Here is a 21,766-nt window from a genome sequence, read left to right as displayed (position 1 = left end):
CTTGATCAGCTTTGGTTAGAGTTCCAGGGTTACACAGTAGAGATTTTGGTGCTGGTGACTGCTTCTGTATCGTAGGTATTGCATTTTCCTGAAAAAGCATCCTTGGGAACAGACACATCTCATATCTGCTGTTCTTATCTCCCAACATCTTCTCCTTTACTTTGTGGCTGCTAGATTTTTTTGTTGTCCTTAGAAAAACTTCCTCTTTTTCCATGATAATAGGCTACTTACCCATATTTCCCTCCAGTTCTGTTGTTATCCTTTATGTCTAAATTTCCTAAACATTCAGCATGTATTTCGATTTAATTCATGAGATAAGGAGTCTAGGTTTAATTTTCTAAAAATGGCCAATTATTTGCCAACGTCATGTGTTTTTCTTTTCGCTGTTGAAGTGCCACACTTTTCAAAGTTTCATTCAAGTTTGATTTGGATCTATTTCTGAACTAGATCTGTTAGGGTGATAATAAATTTTGGTATTGTGACTTAAGGAAAAAAAACCTTTCTAAGGATTTCCTTTAACGATAAAAAATGTTGGCTCGGCACCCGTAGGTCAGTGGTTAGGGCCCTAGCCACATACACCGAGGCTGGCGGGTTTGAACCCTGCTAAACAACAATGACAACTGCAACAACAACAAAAATAGCCAGGCGTTGTTGTGACAGGTGCCTGTAATCCCAGCTAATTGGGAGGCTGAGGCAAGAGAATTGCTTAAGCCTAAGAGTTTGAGGTTGCTGTGAGCTCTGACGCCAAGGCACCCTACTGAGGGTGACATAATGAGACTTTGTCTCAAAAATAAATAAATAAATACATAAAATAAAAAATGTTAAAAAAAAAAAATGTTGCATGGATATGTGGCACACTCCCTCCGTGTAGGACAGACACAACTGTAGTCTGATTTTACCTGTCACGTGTAAATTACATAACCTAATATTTGTACCCTCATATTAATCTGGAATTTAAAAGATGAGAAAGAACAATAAAAATTATTTTTATCTTTCATTATTAAAGAGCTATCTGAGAAGATGTCAAGGATTCCCTAGGGTGGAATATTTCCTCATGTTAAGGGAAACTTTTCAGTGCTTCTAAAAGTGTTATGGGGTGACGTGGCAGTGATGCACCAGGGTGTCATCTTGACCACATGGATCACTTAGTTCTACACCTTCCTTTACAAAATTGACTGACTTACTTTTCTTGCTTCTAACTATAAATACAACACATATTTTCTGTAATGAAAAACTTAGAAAGTAGAGGAGAACAAAGCCATCCATAATACCACTGGGTAAAAAATACAGACAAACCACAGGATTAAAGTAACAGGAAGTTCTTCCTCCATTCAAATAGCAAGTGCAATCAAACTGTAGGTACCTTTTTAAATTTGTTTTTTGCTACCTACTATGTCACGAACATTTTTTGTGTTACTTAGTATTCTACAACATTGTTTTAGATGTCTCTCTATGTAATTTTAGATTTTGCATTAGAAATTACAAAATATTGGCTGGGCGTGGTGGCTCACGCTTGGAAGCCGAGGTGAGTGCATTGCCTGAGCCTCACAGGTTCGAGACCAGCCTGAGCCAGAGTGAGATCTTGTCTCTAAAAGATAGCCGGACGTTGTGGCGGACACCTGTAGTCCCAGCTACTGGGAAGGCTGAGGCAAGAGGATCACTTGAATCCAAAAGTTTGAGGTTGCTGTGAGCTGTGATGCCACAGTACTCTACCAAGGGTGTTCAAGTGAGACTCTGTCTCAAAAAAAATGCAATTACAAAACATTCCTTTAATAACATTTTTTATTGGCATAAAATTTTTAGCTTGTTTTATAATTTTTCATTTTGTATTACGAATAAAACTTTTAGTCTAAGTATTCAATACGATTGGACAAAAATCTTAGAAAATTTCTTTTAAAAAAGGACTTCTTGCTGGGTGTAGTGGCTCACGCCTGTAATCCTAGCACTCTGGGAGGCTGAGGTGAGTGGATTGCTTGGAGCTCTGGAGTTCCAGACCAGCCTTAGCAAGTGCAAGACCCTGTCTCTAACAAATAGCTGGGTATCATGACACCTGCAGTCCCAGCTACTGGGGAGGCTGAGGTAAGAGGATTGCTTGAGCCCAAGAGTTTGAGGTTGCTGTGAGCTATGATACCACTGCACTATACCCAAAGTGACAAAGTGAACTCTGTTTCAAAAACAAACAAACAAAAAAGGATTTCTTTTACATTTAATTTTAGGATTTACAGGGAAATTTACATTTTTGTAGTACTTAAAGTACTTTTCAATTCAATGGATTTTTGTAGGAGTGTGTTAATAAATGAGAGCTCTTTTTAGCAATTCATGTGTAAGAAATGAAATTTTGCTTAATAAACACTTAAGCATGTGTTTCAATAGAGGTAATTTGTGACTAGGACATTCTAAATTAATCCGTATTGTCTATAGTAAAAATTGTGTGCTTCTTTCCCCTTCCTTTGTAGGAACTTTAATGGAACTGGGTATCTCCCCAATTGTAACATCTGGTTTGATTATGCAGTTGTTAGCTGGAGCCAAAATCATTGAAGTTGGAGATACACCCAAAGACAGAGCTTTATTCAATGGAGCCCAGAAACGTGAGCGTTAATGCAATTAAAGAGCTCTTTCCAAATTTGAGACTGTTTGTGGTAAAGGTGTTTTCTATGGTCCTTTTTTGCCTTTGGTTGTAAGCATGTGCTCCTCTTCCCCCGATTTTTGTCAGTATTTGGTATGATCATCACCATTGGGCAAGCCATTGTGTATGTGATGACGGGGATGTACGGGGACCCTGCAGAGATGGGCGCTGGCATCTGTCTCCTTATCATTATTCAGGTAAGAAATTTTCTTTTTTTTTAATTTTCGAGACCATTTATTAGATGCCTTTTCATTTCTCTTTTACTAACCTGTAATTTCGTTTAAGATCAATGGTTTCAAAAGCAACAATGAATTAAAACCAAATAAAATTCTCTAATCCAGTCTATCAAGCAGCCAACAAAAAACAAACCCAGCCTCCTTGAAAGAACTCCAATGAGCAGGATCAAATCTAGTATCACCCTGGGACTTAAATCACGAGCTAACGTAGAAGGAATTAAAACTTCTTGCACAACCGCCACTGCTGGCTCCTACTTTAGTATCTGATCTTTGACCAGACCAGAAATCTCTGAACTAAAAGGAAAAGTGTGGTACAAAAGGGAATTAGAAGATCGAGGTTTGGCCACTTGTTAAGCATCCATTAATGCTCAGATATCATACGGGGCTTAACAAAGCGTGCACTTGTCAGGGGCTAGGATGAGGACTTTCTGCGTCTCCAGTGTGAGAAAGTGCATGAGTAAAGGTAGTGGTGGTTGCAGAAATCTCTTGAAAGCACTTGGTCTTCACCGAGTTTCCATCCTGTGTCTGAGAGGTGAGAGGCCCATGGTAATGAAGTATCTTGCCTCTGACTCCCAGAGTCCTGTTTTCATACGCAGATACCAAAACAGTTTAATCATTTTTTCTTTACTAACAATTCTTTTTGGTCGGGGCTGGGTTTGAACCCGCCACCTCTGCCGCCCTCTAACACTTCTTTAGGATGGTGATTGATAGATTTATTTTCTTACTTTTGAATTATTTTATTTAATTACAATATTTTGATTACTGAAGTGCTATGTATAAATTGTGTTGATGTAAAAAAATAAAATTTATTCCATATAATAACCTCATAGCTACACAACATCAAGAATTATGGATCACGTATTTCATCAATTCTAAGATGCACATTTTTCACATTTTGATGTATCTGGAATCAGGATATTTTCTTACAGTTAATAGTTTCTTGTACCTGCTGGCAGCCGGCTGGCAGTTGTGACAGCTGTTGTTGCTTGTGTGTGTGTGGTGGTTTGGTGACGGCTATTCATGTCGCTGTTATATCAGTCAGTCTTGTGCACTGTTAACGAAATAGGTGTTTGAGTTTATTTGCTATCTCAATTGTCTTCAAAAAATCTGTTGTGATTTGTTATTGAAACGAAAGTTATTGTGTATACAGAAAGGTGCAGAATAGCAAGTTAGATGATAAATACCTTTGTCTTAAGTTAAAGTACCTTTTGTTCTAAGTAGAAAATGAAATGTCTTTGTAATAAGGTATCGTGCCATGGGTTAATTGTCAATGTTCTTTTTTTTCTTAGTAGTACACAAAATAATGGTCTTTTAAATAATATCTTAGAGTCAGTGAAAGACTAAATATACACACATAATTATGTTCCATGGATTTTTAAAATGGTTGCTTCTGAATGGAGTTTTTAAAGAGCAGCATAATTATTATTGTATGATGCATCTTAAAGTGTGTGAAGTTTGGAAGATAATTCTCTGTTGCCCAGTCCTTAAAAATCACTTAAATTATCGAAGAATAAATTGCAGTTAAGTTACATGATATTTATATTTATTGTGTTTTGAAAAGAAGTTTGCTTAAGTTAACCTGCAATGAATATTTGGAGTCCTGGTTATCTTGGAAAGTACAAGTAAACCTGTCTACTCCGTGAAACTGAAATTAGTTTAGGGAATTTTTTTCTGATGGTTCAGAAGATCAAGCTCACAAAAATATTTTTAAATAACCCCAAATACCAGTTTATATATTATTGAGAAATATGGCTGTCTGAGACTGACATAGTTGGCCATTCTTTTTTTTTCTTTTGTAACAGACCTTATAGAGGAAGCAAATTGTAAGATTGTTTAGTGAGCATGATTCATAACAGGGAGAGTTACGTTGTCCAAGCATTTCTTATCATCAGTGACAATAAGGATGCTTTTCTAATGAGATGGAAGGACTTTATTATTTGACTGGGAAGTTTTAATGGATTATCAGGGTCTTTGGGAGCTTTCTGAGCCCTGTATGTTCCCTTCTGGTAGAAGATACATTTCCTTAAAGAATAACATTGTCTTTATTTCTCCATTTACAAATGACTTAATAGGCAAATTTATAGCCCTTGGAATTTAGAGGGAGAAGAGGTACAATGGATAGGGAGAGAAACTCCTCCAGAGACTGACTTTGGTATCTATTTGCTCAGGATTGCTTCATGCTCTTTTGGGGATTGTTGAAGGTATTAGTAGGACAGTTTTTACCTTATGTTTTATTTATGGCATTCCCTTTATGTAACCTATAATTTATAATGACCATGATTTATTTTACTTTATTTTAATGAGATAGGGTCTTGTTCTGTTGTCTGGGTAGAGTGCAGTGGTATCATCATAGCTCACAGCAATCTCAAACTTCTGAAATGAAGCAGTCCTCCTGCTTCAGCCTCCCACATACCTAAGACTATAGGCATATGCCATATGCCTGGCTAAGTTTTCATTCATTCATTCATTCATTTATTTCAGTTTACTTATTTTGAGACGGAGTGTCACTCTGTTGCCCCAGACTAGAGTGCCATGGTGTCAGCATAGCTCACAGCAACCTTAAACTCTTGGGGTTCAAGCGATCCTCCTGCCTCAGCCTTCTGAGAAGCTGAGACCACAGGCGCCTGCCATAATGCCCAGCTGACTTTTTTATTTTTAGTAGAGATGAGGTCTTACTCTTGCTGAGATTGGTCTCAAACTCCTGAATTTAAGTGATTCCCCTGCTTTGGTCTCTCCAAGTGCTAGGATTATAGGCATGAGCCATGGTGCCCAGCTAAGTTTATTTGTGTGCGTGAGCTGGTCCCTAACTCCTGACCCCAAGAAATACTTCCATCTCATGCTTCCAAAGCACTAGAATTACAGATAAGAGCCACTGTACCCAGCCAACCCTGATTTTTTTTTTTTGCAGTTTTTGGCTGGGGCCAGGCTTTAACCCACCACCCCCGGCATATGGGGCTGGTGCCCTACTCCTTGAGCCACAGGCGCCGCCCACCAATCCTGACTTTTGCAGGTTGTTTTGTTTGTTTGTTTGGTTTTGGCTGGGCCAGGTTTGAACCCACCACCCCCGGCATATAGGGCTAGCACCTTACTCCTTGAGCCACAGGCTCCTCCCACCAACCCTGATTTTTAAAAGACACTCAGAAATGGCACTTAGTGCATTATACATTAGTAAAATTTCTCTAGTATCTTAGAAAGGATTTAGTTAGACTCCTAAGAAACCACAGCTGAGTAATTCTTGGTTAATTAGATAAAGGATTGACTTGAGTTATATATTTAAATTGGTATTAAATGGAGGCAAGCTATTTTGATGTTTGTTTTCACTATTCAGAGATCCAAGAATGGAACAAGTGAAGTGCCTACTGACTGATTTGTTTACACAAATTCTGGTATACGATACTTGTTTTGTGGTTAACTTTTCTGGTGTTAATGTATAAAGAAATGTGCCATATTTGATCCCAGGTGGGCAGTGACCCATTTGTGTCTTTCCGAGATATTGTTAATGTTGAAACTTGGATATACTGAAGAGCTGGGATCGGATCAGTGTGTTTTCACATAGGTTTTGAAAACTGCATGTAGCTACGGAAGCTATTTCTCATCTCATTTGTTCTTGTTTCAACTAGTGAGTTTTGCAATCTAAATAGCAAGTCTTGATTAAAATTCTCAAAATTAATAGGAAATATCATTGTGTATGGCATGTAAGATGGTAAGTATGTTTTGTCACGCGAAGTTGTGTGTCTGTGCATGTACAGGGTTGAAGTGTAAAGCGGTATTTTCACACCTGCTCTGAGATCCATGTGTGTTGGCATGTTGCACGTCCAGCACATGAGCGTGCGGTTAGCGCCTCTCACCACCGTGCCATCCCTGAGGTGCTGCAGTCCCTTCCTGGTTTCTCATCCCTTCTCAGACACATGCGTGATATGTGCTGTCTTTTGTTTCCTTAGATTATGGAAACCATTTCTCATTTCTCTTTAATTTCTTTCTTTTTTTGGAAGAGCATAGGAATTTCATTTTCACGGAACATACATGAGTCACCTGTGGCCATACCACCCTGAACCTGCCTGATCTTGTCTGCTCTTGGAGGCTGATCAGGGTTGGGCCTGGTCACGGTTGGATGGGAGAATATACATGAGCCCCTCTGCAGTCTGATGGACACTGTTCTGGAGGGGGGTCTGGAGAATAACAGTTGTTGGGTTGCTGTGTGACTTTGGACAGGTCATTGATCAAAAGCTCTCAATAGTGCTTTTTGGTTCATGGACAGCTATTATTCCTGGCATGAGGATGGGTTTCTACATTATGAGTGGGGGTCTTCATTTACTCGTTACATCATTGTGGCCAAACAAAATCTGGTAGTAAGTCCAAACTACTTCTCACTTTGTCAGAATGTCGTACTTGGTTTTCACATAATAAAGAATTAGCATGATCACTCTTAGAAATTTTGAGAACTGTACCCTTTTTCCAGTTCATTGAAAGTCAAACTAAAGACTGTAAATACACAAGTTAGGCTTTTTACAACCTTTGAAATGGCAATTAAGGGAAAAAACAACACTGTTAAGGTAAGTATGCTTAAAATGGTACAATGCTGTCAGGTCCAGCACTGGTCCAACAGGTGATACTAGGTGAAGTGAGGAAATAGGGTGAGCTGCCTCACAGCAGGAGGAATTGAAGTGATTTGCTCACTTCTATAGAAGGGTGTCTTCAAATGGGGACTGTGTGAGATTGGGAGCATAGAGGTATAGTTTTTCCCCCTCTTGATTAGGTTACTCAAGTGCTGGGATGGAGTCCTGTGGCTGAGGTCACTTGCAAGGCTGGGATTGTTTTTAATTGATGCATACTTTTTCTAAGAAAAAGAAAGTTAGCAGTGTTCAGTATCACATCAATTAAAGCTAGTATGCTTTGATTTTTTTAAAAAAAATTATGAGCTTAAGAATTTAGTGAACTCTTAACTATGTTCAGATTTACATTTTGTCTTTGTCACTATATGCATAAAATATATTTTACACTGTTATTTGTGTACATATTAATTTGTATTCCACTTTTTCACTTACTGTATGCATAGTATAGACAGGGTGGCAAAAAAGTATATATACATTTTAAGAAACCGTATTAAAATTATAATAGTCGGCCACATACAGTGACTCATGTCTGTAATCCTAGCACCCTGGGAAGCCAAGGAGGGTGAATTGCTTGAGCTCAGGAGTTGGAGACCACCCTGAGCAAGAATAAGACCCCACCTCTACTAAAAATAGAAAAATTAGCTGAGGCATGAGGCTCACTTGAGCCCAAAGAGTTTGAAGTTGCTGTGAGCTATGATGATGCCACAGTACTCTCCCCAGGACAACAGAGTGAGACTCAGTCTCAAAAAAAGAATTGTAATATTCAGTATATACCAATAACATCGTTATCTTGTATATTATGTCTTGTATTTCTTGTAATTGGAGAAATCAAACATGATTTGAGTATTAAAAATGCCTTTCTTAAAATGTGTATACATTTTTGGCACCCTCTGTATAATATGTAAAATATTATCTGTATGATCCTTTTTGAGAAGTATTAACGTTATTTATTTGGCCTTTTAGTCACTTGGAGGTATGTGGGACATTTTCAGTTTCTTGCTGTCATAAATTCTATAACTGATTATTTTTGTTTTAGTGTGCGTTTCAAGAAGGCTTTAATTCTAAAGCTAAACATTATAAGGGAAACTATTCAGATGATGTACTTTAAGATGTCTGCTTTATAATGTAACGATCTTTCCAATCCTGTGATTTTCTGAATTGGCTTCTGACTAAACTTCAAGTGGGTCAAAAGGAGCAAACGGTCATAATAGTGACATTGCAACTTTGGGGTGTTAGTATTAAGAATGCCCATACTTTGGAAGTAGCCAGTGGTGTTCATCCCTTCCCTGAGTTTGTTCTTGCTTCTGCTTACCTGCATTTCTTTCCCCACAGTTGTTTGTTGCTGGTTTGATTGTGCTGCTGTTAGATGAGCTGCTACAGAAGGGTTACGGCTTGGGGTCTGGTATTTCCCTCTTTATTGCCACCAACATCTGTGAGACCATTGTCTGGAAGGCCTTTAGTCCCACTACCATTAACACTGGCAGAGGTACATTGCACAGTGACTGCAACTGCACGAGTTTTGCTGGATGTGTGCTGAGAACAACCCACCGAGTAGCAGTACATGCCTGGAGCCACTCTGGTTTGCTCTCCTGGGGATAACAAATGCTAATTGTCCAAACTTAATGAGCAGAGATTTGTGAAGTACACGCTGCTACTACAGAAAGAACAGTATCTAAATTTTAGTCTCTGCTCTCGGAAAGATCTGTTGCAAACAGATTTGTAGAATTGTTTGGTAACCTTGCTTAAGCCATTGCAGCCGTTTATTTGACTGATTTCGGCATTCCTGGGGGAATAAAAAGGTAGTGGATTAAGATTTTTCAAATGGGGCTCCGTGCCCATAGCACAGTGGTTAGGGCGCCCACCACATGCACTGAGGGTGGTGGGTTTGAACCTGGCCCAGGCCTGCTAAACAACAATGTCAACTGCAACAAAAAAAAATAGCCAGGCATTGTAGCGGACGCCTGTAGTCCCAGCTACTTGGGAGACTGAGGCAAGAGAATCGCTTAAGCCCAAGAGTTTGAGGTTGCTGTGAGCTGTGATGCCATGGCACTCTACCGAGGGTGACACAGTGGGACTCTGTCTCAAAAAAAAAAAAAAAAAGTTGTTCATTGTACCTGCAGGGAACACTAATACTTCTCTACTTTTCTAATTGGCTTTGTGATGGCACTAAAGTTTTGAAACAGTTCATTCTGTCTTTCCCTACCCAGCTCTACATCATGTGCCATGCTATTCTGATGGTTACTATCTAAACTCTGATCCCAGCCTCAAGAAAATAGGAATGATAGTTTATTAATGTTCTTGGAACAATAAATTTAAAGGCAAGCTTTGATAGAATAACATACATATTTTGATTCTGATACCTTTTTCCTGCTTTGCTGCTGCTTTTTTATTTTTCCTAAAAATACTCTCTTCCTTTCCCTAATGTAAAGGAGAGGCAGATCCTACGAATGCAATATTTGCTTTGATAAATTCTACTCTGTATGTTTTCATCATGCATTGGCTTTTGAGAAAACTTCAGATTTATGCTAAAAAGAGATAAGTTTGCCTCAGTGATGTAAATATTTTTAGCATCTGCTCTCGTGGCTATATCATGAAGCAAACATTGGCGAATTCTTTTGACTTACATTCTCTGCTGTAAACTGGAGTTTCGAGGTTATTTGTTTTGACCTTTGGGATGACTTGGGACAATGGGTCTACAGTTCCTCTGTCTCAATTCCTAGGTACCGAGTTTGAGGGTGCTGTCATAGCTCTGTTTCATTTGTTGGCCACCAGGACAGACAAAGTCCGAGCTTTACGGGAAGCTTTTTATCGGCAGAACTTACCCAATCTCATGAACCTCATTGCTACAGTCTTTGTGTTTGCTGTTGTTATATATTTTCAGGTAAGTATAATCCTTTCACTAAAGTAAGTGGGATATTTTAATTTTGCTCTTAAAGAGAATGCCATTTGAAATGTTAGTGTCTAATAAGTTAGAGTTTTAAGATTTATTCAACCAAATAATTCCATAATTAGTCTCCAGACTCTAATTTTAAGGTGTACAATATTGTGGATATGAAATAGGAAAGGATTTTAAAGTCTCTGTACTTTTCATATTCCCTGTTGTGACTTGTCCCTTTCTGCTGTGTATTCTTTTTTTGATGTTTCTCCCTCCTAATTTTGTTTTTTAGGGATTTCGTGTTGACTTGCCTATTAAGTCAGCCCGCTATCGAGGACAGTATAGCAGCTATCCCATTAAACTCTTCTACACCTCGAACATTCCCATTATTCTCCAGTCTGCCTTAGTTTCAAACCTGTATGTTATTTCCCAGATGCTGTCTGTTCGATTCAGTGGCAACTTTTTAGTAAATTTACTAGGACAGTGGGCCGTGAGTATTATGTTTCTTTATATTATTTAAAATCTGTCATAATTTGCATTTCATGATAGTATTTTTAATCAAATGAGATAGACATTTCAATAGTTGCTATATAACATTTTCAAATTCACTGACCTATAGGCAAGTTTATTATTCATCTGGAAGAACTGGTAAATGTTGTAAAACTAAGACTGGTCAAGCATTTTTTATTTTATTTTATTTTATTTTTTTGTGGTTTTTGGCCAGGGCTGGGTTTGAACCCGCCACCTCTGGCATATGGGACCAGTGCCCTACTCCTTGAGCCACAGGCGCCGCCTGCATTTTTTATTTTTTATTATTTAGGAAGAGCATTTCCACATCTTGTCTGAATGACCTTTTAGGCTCAAATCACTGTTGCTTTCTAAAAAGTAATTTCCTATTTGGTAATCAAGTTCTATCTAGCATTGTCTGTACAGTTGGTTTATTTTTATTTATTTATTTATTTATTTATTTTTTGGTGGGTTTTGGCCGGGGCTGGGTTTGAACCTGCCACCTCCAGCATATGGGACCAGTGCCCTACTCCTTGAGCCACAGGTGCCGCCTGGTTTATTTTTATTTTTTAAGTGCTATTCACTGACAATATATGGGATACTGGAATCATCCTTTCCTTTCTCCTCTCACCCTACCCCCATTTTTTATGGTCTGATCCACAGCCTTGTGATTAACTAGGCTGGAGATAGAGAGGCGTGTCATTAACTAGAAGGAAGAGAGTTGCTAGAAATAGAATCTTACAAATTTTAACTCCATTTTATAGATTCCTTTTTATTATCTTGTCTTAAAGCAACCCAGCCAGGGCTGCCCACTTAGATTCCTCCTCAAGTTTATCAACTTTTCCATCAATAAACTCTATCTTGTCTCTTTAAAAAAAAAAAAAAAAAAGGGCGGCGCCTGTGGCTCAGTTGGTGGGGCGCCGGCCCCATGTGCCTTAGGTGGCGGGTTCGAGCCCGGCCCCGGCCAAACTGCAAAACCAAAAAATAGCTGGGTGCTGTGGCAGGCGCCTGTAATCCCAGCTGCTCGGGAGGCTGAGGCAAGAGAATCGCTTGGGCCCAGGAGTTGGAGGTTGCTGTGAGCTATGTGAGGCCACGGCACTCTACCGAGGGCCATGGGGTGAGACTCTGTCTCTACCAAAAAAAAAAAAAAAAGCAATCCAGGGGCTGCGCCTGTTGCTCAGTGGGTGGAGCACCAGCCTCATATACCGAGGGAGGTGGGTTCAAACTCGGCCCTGGCCAGACTATAACAAAAAATTAGCCAGGCGTTGCGGCAGGCACCTATAGCTTGCTCTGGAGGCTGAGCTAAGAGAATCGCCTATACCCAGGAGTTGGAGGTTGCTGTGAGCTGTGACACTACGGTACTCTACCGAGGGCGATAAAGTGAGACTCTGTCTCTACCAAAAAAAATAGCAATCCAGCCATGTTGTTACTGAACTGTGAGTCATTTTAGGATTGAATTTTGATAGGTTTAAGTTCCATCACCTAACAAAGGGGCATTTTTTCCCTCTTAAAATTAATTTGGTTGGGTGTGGTGGCTCACACCTGTAATCCTAGCTCTCTGTGAGATTGAGGCATGTGGATTGTTTGAGCTCGCAAATTTGAGACCAGCCTGAGCAATAGCAAGGCCCCGTCTCTAATAAAAACAGAAAAACTGGGGCAACAAGATAGGTTGGGCCCAGGAATTGGAGGTTGCTATGAGCTGTGATGATGCCATGGAACTCTATCCAGGGTACCAGCTCGAGACTCTGTCTAAAAAAAAAATTAATTTATTCTTTGCAGAGTATGTAATTCTAGAATTTGCATTTAACTGAAGAGTAGAATTTTTTTGTACAATCATTATTACTGGATTATGGAGCTTGTTTCTGCATTGGTCTTAATATGCTATCTTTTGCATTATAGATTATAGTGACTCACACCTTTCTGTTTTTATTTTTATTTTTATTTGGTAGTTTATTGCCCTTGTTTTATTTGGTAATTTATTGCCCTTGGTAGAGTACTATGGCGTTACACTGCTCACAGCAACCTCCAACTCCTGGGCTTAGGCGATTATTTTGCCTCAGCCTCCCAAGTAGCTGGGATTACAGGCACCCGCCACAACATCTGGCTATTTTTTTGGTTGTTGCAGTTTGGCTGGGGCTGGGTTCGAACCCGCCACCCTCAGTATATGGGGCTGGCACCCTACTCATTGAGCCACATTTCTGCTTTTATTGAAGGTCAGTTTTTTAAAAATTTAAAGTTTAGCAGAATAATACAGTAACTCTTAAATAGTAAAGGAAATAAGATTCTCTTTATTCAAAATACTCCTTTCTTATTCCTTTAACACAAATTCGATTAGCTATTATATCCTGACCATTTTAACTAGGAGAGAGGGCTAAAGAGGAGAATAAGAAAGCCGTCCCTTCCCTCATCAGCTAATAGACCAACAGTAATTATTATTGTGATAATAATTCCACAGTAATGAATGCACTGAGTTTTGGCCCTGAACAGATTGTATTGTGATGTTGGGTAATATTCCTTTTAATGAGAGAATTACTGGGAAATTGAATTTATCTATGAATAATGCTTCTTTTTTTTTTTTTTTGCAGTTTTTGACCAGGGCTGGGTTCGAGTTTAAACCCACCACCTCCAGTATATGGGGCCAGTGCCCTACTCCTTGAGCCACAGGCGCCGCGATATGAATAATGCTTTTGATCAGGGATTACTGATTAGGGGCACAGTAAAAGAACCATTTGGAAACTGTAAATTCAGGAACCAGATATTTTAATTATTTTTTTGAGACAAGTCTCAAGCTGTCACCCTGGGTAGAGTACTGTGGTGTCACAACTCACAGCAACCTCCAACTCTTGGGCTTAAGCGATTCTCTTGCCTCAGCCTCCCAAGTAGCTGGGACTACAGGTGCCCACCACAATGCCTGTCTATTTTTTGATTGTAGTTCTCATTGTTTGGCAGGCCCAGGCTGGATTCGAACCTGCCAGCTCCTGTGTATGTGGTTGGTGCACTGGCTGCTTGAGCTGCAGGTGCTGAGCCAGAACCAGATGTTTTAATCATTGCAACTAAAAATACAGCTTTCTCTCATCCTAAACCCTGTATTTATTACCAGCATTTATATTTAATATGAGCAAATACATGCTGTTCTCATTTCTGTTAACCATAAAAAATTCTGTGTCTGTGTAAATATCAAGTTATAATAAGTAATTATTAAAAGACTATTCCTTATAATTCAGAAAACATATAAACTTTAGGTGGTGAATTAAGTTTTCTGTCAATACTTTGATTTGCATTATTAATATTTTCATATGGAATATTATGCATAAGCATCTTAATATGGTGGATATTCATATAGGTCATAAAATTTCATATTTTAATTATAATCAGAGATTATAAATGTAAACCTATTGCTATTTTTGGGAAGAGAAGGAATATTTTGTAGATAATTTTTTTCTCTCATTTACAGTGTCTTGTACATAGATGCTCACTATATAATTTTGAAGAAGTGAAGGTATTAGATATGTATCAAAGTAAATGCTTAAGCTATATAGAATTATTAGCTGTAGGTGTTTTAAACTTAAAACATTGTTACATTTTTTGAAGTCTGAAAAGTACGCCTGACCACGTGGGTTGACCATTTGCCCTTTTTACTCTTGTTCTGTAGGACGTCAGTGGGGGAGGACCTGCTCGTTCCTACCCAGTTGGGGGCCTCTGCTACTACCTTTCTCCTCCTGAGTCCATGGCTGCCATATTTGAGGATCCTGTCCATGTAGTTGTTTATATCATCTTCATGTTGGGATCCTGTGCATTCTTTTCTAAGACATGGATAGAGGTGTCTGGTTCCTCAGCCAAAGATGTAAGCATTTGGCTTATTTGAAAATAAAGGCTAGGTTTGGTGGTTCACATCTATAATCCCAGCAATTCTGGAGGCCAGTGTGTGGGGATCATGAGGCCAGGAGTACTCAAGACCAGCTTGAAAATAATAATAATAATAAATAAAAAACCTAGCTGGGCGTTGTTTAGTGTCTGTAGTCAGCCTCAGAAGATGATCTCCATAGCCCAGGAATTTGAGGCTACAACTGAACTACGATGGGGTCACTGCACTGCAGTTTAAATGTCAGGTCGAGACCGTGTCTCAAAATTAAAAAAAAAAAATGGAAAAGAAGCAAAATATTTTGGAAAAAGACATTCATAATTTCTAAGTGTCAAAATAGTAGTTGAGGGCGCCAGCCCCATATACCGAGGGGGGCGGGTTTGAGCCCGGCCAAACTGTAACAACCAAAAAAAATAGCCAGATGTTGTGGCGGGTGCCTGTAATCCCAGCTACTCGGGAGGCTGAGGCAAGAGAATCACCTAAGCCCAGGAGTTGAAGGTTGCTGTGAGTTGTGACGCTACAGCACTCTACCGAGGGCGATAAACTGAGACTCTGTATAGTAGTTGATTCACTCTTACATAATTAAAACGTTCATTCATACATTCTTTTTTTTTTTTTTTTTTTTTTATTGTTGGGGATTCATTGAGGGTACAATAAGCCAGGTTACACTGATAGCAATTGTTAGGTAAAGTCCCTCTGGCAATCATGTCTTGCCCCCATAAAGTGTGACACACACCAAGGTCCCCCCCTCTCCCCCCATAACCTTAACATTCATACATTCTTAATCGGACAGTGTCACCCTTTGGAAATAACAGTTGTTTCTTGGAAGGTAAAAATTTCTTAGATATTATGGTGGTTTAGGACTCTCCAGAACAACCCTATGAACAAAACGTTATTCATTCGTAGTAAAAAGAAAGCTGAGAAACACTGGTTTAATATAGTTAGTATGTAGCGAAGCCTCTGGTTTAATGGGAATGGTAGAACTTCAAGATTTTGTGTTTTACTTGTTTGTATATGGGAAGCACTTCATGTAGAACTCGCAGATAGTATTTGATGAGATGTTAGATTGTTAAAATTATATTTCTCTTGGCAGGTAGCTAAGCAGCTTAAGGAACAGCAGATGGTAATGAGGGGTCACAGAGACACCTCTATGGTTCATGAGCTTAATAGGTAAGGCCACACATTAATGCTTTACAGAAGCATGTTTGTGCTTCAGTCTCATTTATTGCTAAATGTTTTTATTTGCTCAAATTCATATTTAAAGCAGTTTTCACACAAAAGAACTAGAATTTAACATAATTAGAACTAGAATTTAACATAAAACTTGTTTTCTGCATCAAAACTGACACCTGAATTTCTATTTTAATTGAAACTGTGTTCTCTTCTCTGCTCTTCCCAGTGTTAGAAGATTATAGATCAGTGGCACTCAGTATTTGCTGACTGCACATAAATTTCCAGGGAGTTTTTAAAAAAAAATACGATATCCCACCTCCAGGAATTGTGATTTATTTGGTCTGGGATGTGTCCCAGGCATCAGGATTTTGGTTTTTGGTAACAGCTGTATTGAGATATAATCCACAGACCATGAAATCCACTCACATGATGCATAAAGTTTTTTTTTTTTTTAACATATTCAGACTTGTGTGATTATTACAATCTAATTTTAAACACATTTTTATCACCCAGAAGGAAATCCTATACTAGTCATTCCTTGTTCCTACCTCATCCTCCCAGCCCCCAACAACCACTTTTCACCTTGTATCTCTGTAGGTTGCCTGTTCTGGACATTTCACACACTGTTGTTCAGTAGAATCGTGTGGTTTTTCATAATAGCTTCGTTCACTTTGCATGTTTTAATGGTTCATCAGTGTTTTAGGATGTATCAATACTTCATTCCTTTTTATTCATGAGTAATATTTTATTATATCTGGGTTGAATATTTTGAAGAACTGCTGTTCTCCAGAGTGGCCGTACCATTCTGCAGTCGTACCAGCAATGCAGGTGGTTGCATATCCTTGTTAATGCTAGTTCTTGCTTTTTGAGTTCAGCCATCCTAGTGGATGTGAAGTAATATTTCATTGTGATTTTGATTTGCTTTTCCCTGATGGCTAATTTGAATGTCTTTTCATGTGATTATTGGCCATTTATCTTTCTTCTTTGGAGAAATGCATATTCAGAGAATTCCTTCATTTTTAATTGGATTATCTTTTTGTTAACATGATTTTTTTTTTCTACTGAAAATACCTCTTATAAATAGTTGCAAATATTTTTTTCCCAATCTCTGGGTTGTCTTTTTACTTTTTTCTTAATGCCAGATTACTGTGAGGTCACAAATGATTAGGTTACATTGTTTGCATTTGTTACCTGAAGCTCCTGTTGTATTGCGCCCCTCACCAGAGGCCTGCCACATAACTCTGACCTTGCCAAAGCCTGTTAGGTGAGAGCATACCAATCCCCCTCCCTCCTCTTTACTTTCTTGATGCATAAGTTTTTTTTTTTTTTTTTAAGTTTTATTAAAAATATGGAATGCTTCACGAATTTGCGCATCATCATTGCGCAGGGGTCGTGAGCACTTGATGCACAAGTTTTTAATTTCAATGAAGTCCAATTTAAATTTTCTCTGTGGTTGTTTTGTGCTGCTTTTGGTGTTCTAAGAAAGCATTGCCAAACCCAAGGTCACAAAGCTGTTTTTCTTCTTTCTCCTAGGAGTTTCAGCTCTTAACATTTTGTCTGTGATCCACTTGAGTTAATTTTTGTGTCTGCTGTGACAGGGTCCAAATGCCTTCTGCACGTGGATATCCAGTTGTCCCAGCACCGTTTGTCAGGGCACTAGTGTTTTCATGTAAACTTTTTATTTGTTCAGAGCATGAGTACACAGAGTAGTGTGGACACAATGAACCTGGAGTTTCAATTGCTGTTTTGCCAGCTTCTTTCCTCGACCATCTTTCGTTGTTTTTTTTTTCTTCTTCTTGGGAGTATTTTTGATAAAAATCTAATTTTTAAGTTTTTCGGTGAGTCCAACATACAGCCAAGGCTGGATTACTGTTTAAAGAGGATAATCAGAATCTTGGTACATAAATTTGATACATAGAAAGCATTTTGAGATTTATTTATTTCTACAAGAAAGAACTAAAGATTGTTTAAAAATATTAAACATCTTACTACTTCAGTATCATTCTAGGATTCTTATTGTCTGCCCTAAGATCATGTATTAATTTTCTTGGCTTTTTACTGGTTGCCTGAAATTAGGGCATCAGTATCAGGCCTTGATGGCAGAGTTCCCGTCTGTGCCATCTGTTGCGTACTGCCCGTCAGTGCTGCGGACCCCCCCCTTCTGAGCGGTTCAGCTAGCGACAGCCATTGCTGGCTGAGCCCTGAGTCTTGTTCTCACTGCTGAACTCGAGGTTTTTGTCTTCTAGGTACATCCCCACAGCAGCTGCATTTGGTGGCCTGTGCATTGGCGCCCTGTCGGTGTTGGCGGACTTCCTGGGGGCCATTGGATCTGGCACCGGAATTCTGCTCGCAGTCACTATTATTTATCAGTATTTTGAAATATTTGTTAAGGAACAAGCTGAAGTTGGCGGGATGGGTGCTTTGTTTTTCTAAACCTTCAAATATTTCTTGGTGTGTGTGTGAAAGGGAAGTATTTTGACACACTTTTTCAACTAAGGCTGGTGGTTTCCCTTTTTCCCCCCTCAGTTTGTCAAGTGCTGACTGTCCCACTTCAGAAATGGGCACCGAGCTAAGCCTGTGTGCAGCATTCGTACCAGCCGCCTTAAAACTAGAGTTTACATTATTCGTTAAAAATGTACAGCTAGTGTTGCCTGTCATGCTGGAAACCAATGTATCTACCTTGCTGTGTTCAGTGACAGTGAGAGGGTCACATGGATTAGTTTTGCACACAACATTCAAAACACTTAGTACTCCCCCCACCTGTTTAAAAATAAATGTAGTTCAAATTGCCACTTTCAAGTATTTTTGAGCTTATTTAATGAGTTCTAGAACATTTATATCTAATCTATATTTTAGATAATTACTTTTTATACTTTTTTAACTCATAGTATCCCCACCACCCCCCCTCTTTTTATTTGTCCCTTTTCAAAGCAGCCATTTAGCCCAGATGGGCAAAATCATGCATCAAGTTATTTCTGTCACTAGAAACGACTGCTTCTAATTACTCTGCCTGTTTTCATCCCTCCTTTCTTCCCAGTGACAGCACCATCGGTGCTGTTTGACTGTATTGGCTATGCCTTCTCACTCCAACCAGGCACTTGAGAATGCTCTTTCAACATATTATGCCCCTGTTCTTTTTCTTCAGATCTTTAAAGCGAAGATCTAATTCTCAAGCAGTGTCTGTAGTTCGGTGGGGGTGAACAATGAGCAGTTCGTGCTAGGAATCTGTGTATGTTGTTGTTCTTACAGCAGCAACGTGAGTGTAAACAGTAGACAGTAAACTTTTATTTCATAAAATCTGTTTCAGTTGTGTTGGAAAAATAAAGAAATAATGACATTAAATGTTTTCTAAGATTATTTGTATAGGTTCAGAGTATTCTGACAAAGTCCATACTGATGCGCCTATTAAAAGAAGCTAAAATGTAATTACACTTTAATCCTAAATTACTGCAGGACATTGGCCAACCTAATAGTACTTGTTCATGTGGCTGACATTTGGAAAGGAACAGGAAAACTGGCCTCAGAACAATACACTGGTCACCATTGGAAAGCACAGTTCTTTGTAAATAATTCATTTTTAAAAGGATATATGCTTTATTTCTTACAGAAAGATAAAACTTAACTTTTAAAAGATATCCTTTTCATTAGTATGGTTTTCCATTGGTGTTTACTTTCTGAGTGTAGTAAGTTGTCTTAGGATCACAAAGCCAAACCGTGACAGGAGCAAGACAGATAAATGGAAGCAGGAGGGGCCAGGTGTGGTTGCAGCTCAGGCCTGTGCTCCCAGCACTCTGGGAGGGAGGACTGCTTCAGCTCAGGAGTTTGAGATCAACCCGAGGAAGAGTGAGAACCCATGTCTACTAAAACTAGAAAAATTAGCTGGGCACAGTGGTGTATACATGTAGTCCCAGCTACTCAGGCGCCTGGGGCAGGAGGCTGGCTTGACCCCAGTAGTATGAGGCTGCTGTGAGCTACGCTGATGTCCTGGTACTCTAGCTGGGGTGACAGTGAGACTTTTGTCTCAGAAAAGGGAAGCAGGACAGTGACTAGAGCCCACTGGAGAACATCTCTCTCAGACCACTGTTACCATAGAAATAATAGACCCAGTATTAACCACAACTGATTTTTTTTTTTTCCAAAAGAAGGTAGAAATGTTTAATTTTGAAATGCAAGGCATATTATTTTAAACAGCACCAGCCAATGAAAACACCCAGTGCCAGTAGTCAAACTTGGACTTAATTTCCTTCCAAAGCATAGCCTTACTGTAAAAAACATAAATGGCCTTAGAGGTACTTTCTAAAATTTAGCTGTCACTTCTCTTTGAACTCTTGGGAAGAAAGGCAAAAAGGACAGGTGAAGATTCATTTAAGAGCAGGTTGTTCCCCAGGGGAGTGGCATGGACTGGTCCGTGTGGGAAGGCTAGGTTAGTCCTTGCCTAGTCTATATGTGCCTTCTCTCTTCACTGTCACCCTGGTGACAGTGCCGTGGCATCACAGTTCACGGCAACCTCAAACTCTTGGGCTGAAGCGCAAACTCTTGCCTCAGCCTCCCACGTAGCTGGGACTACAGATGGCCACCACAATGCCCAGTTCTTTTTGTTGTTGTTGTCATTGTTTTAGCTGGCCTTGGCCAGCTTCGAACCTGGCAGCCTCAGTGTATGTGGCTGGTGCCCTACCCACAGAGCTACGGGCGCCGCCTATCTCTTGATTTTGAAGGGAGGAGTAACAAATGAGATTATAGGATGTGGTCCTTCAGAACACAGGGAAAACAATAAAGACCTCTGGAGAATCTTGATACTTATGATTAAAATCAAGATTTTAGGGTGGCGCCTGTGGCTCAAAGGAGTAGGACACTGGCCCCATATGCTGGAGGTGGCAGGTTCAAACCCAGCCCTGGCCAAAAACTGCAAAAAAAAAAAAAAAAAAAATCAAGATTTTTAGGGGACTTAGTGGAATAGGGAAAGCTACTAATAAAATGTAGTAGGATATTTTCACATTTATAGGGAAAGTAGACATGATTTATAAAGTTCTATACTTCCATAATTGTTTTTATTCTTGTTTTGAAAGTCCAGTATAAAAATCTTATATTTTCATTCATAAAAATATCTCTAGTAAGACAGAGAACCTGCAGACAAACTATAGCAGCATTCTGGGCATTTACCCTGATCTTGCCTGGAGAACCATTTCATAGGGTTCTACCCTGTTTCCCCAAACATAAGACAGTGTCTTATTTTAAGGTGTGCTCCCAAAGATGCGCTATGTCTTATTTTCAGGGGACGTCTTATCTTTCCTGTAAGTAGGCCTTATTTTCGGAGGATGTCTTATTTTCGGGGAAACAGGGTAACAGCCTGGCCACCTGCTGCGTTCAGGCTTAGAGCTGACAATGACAATCATCCTGACGCTTCTGGGGGTGCTGAACTGGAAAGTCCTGGAAAGTTTCAGAGCTGCTGGAGACCCTAAAAGTCAGCCTGAGCTAAGCTCACATGAGATTAAGAAAATGGCCCAGTAACTTTGGTTGAGCTTTGGATGACCAGAGCTTTGGCCATGGTAGAAGCCAGAAATGATACTGGTGTTTTCTGCTGTGAGTAGTTTGTACTGGGTTCCAACTAATGGCTAACCTTGCTGGCTCTGTTCATGGTTTAACACCGAGGTAACAGTGCCCAAACCAATCTCACTAATATGAATCTACTTTTATTTATTTTTTTTGAGATAGAGTCTTGCTATGTTGCCCTCAGTAGAGTGCCATGGCGTCACAGCTCACAGCAACCTCCAACTCTTGGGCTTAAGCAATTCTCTTGCCTCAGCCTCCCAAGTAGCTGGGACTACAGGTGCCCGCCACAACGCCTGGCTATTTTTTTTTTTTTCTGTAGCTGTC

The 21,766-nt window shown here is 39.4% G+C and overlaps 1 protein-coding gene across 2 annotated transcripts in view; it reads left to right on the top strand.

The window, feature by feature from the left end:
* SEC61A2 (SEC61 translocon subunit alpha 2) overlaps positions 1–18,684 on the top strand; it is a 34,538-nt gene extending 15,854 nt beyond the window's left edge. For both annotated transcript variants that reach the window (XM_053573022.1, XM_053573023.1), the window contains 8 exons: positions 2,457–2,588; positions 2,714–2,823; positions 8,808–8,961; positions 10,196–10,356; positions 10,643–10,840; positions 14,510–14,701; positions 15,813–15,889; positions 18,139–18,684. In XM_053573022.1, coding sequence (XP_053428997.1) covers positions 2,457–2,588; positions 2,714–2,823; positions 8,808–8,961; positions 10,196–10,356; positions 10,643–10,840; positions 14,510–14,701; positions 15,813–15,889; positions 18,139–18,325 — 1,211 coding nt within the window. In that variant the 3' untranslated portion in view covers positions 18,326–18,684. The remainder of the gene's footprint in view (positions 1–2,456; positions 2,589–2,713; positions 2,824–8,807; positions 8,962–10,195; positions 10,357–10,642; positions 10,841–14,509; positions 14,702–15,812; positions 15,890–18,138) is intronic.
* The last annotated feature ends 3,082 nt before the right edge of the window (positions 18,685–21,766 follow it).

This window comes from Nycticebus coucang, chromosome 20, assembly GCF_027406575.1.
Source record: "Nycticebus coucang isolate mNycCou1 chromosome 20, mNycCou1.pri, whole genome shotgun sequence".
NCBI lineage: Eukaryota > Metazoa > Chordata > Mammalia > Primates > Lorisidae > Nycticebus > Nycticebus coucang.
The sequence above is the reverse complement of the archived record's forward strand: the minus strand, read 5'-3'. Positions and strand labels throughout refer to the sequence as shown.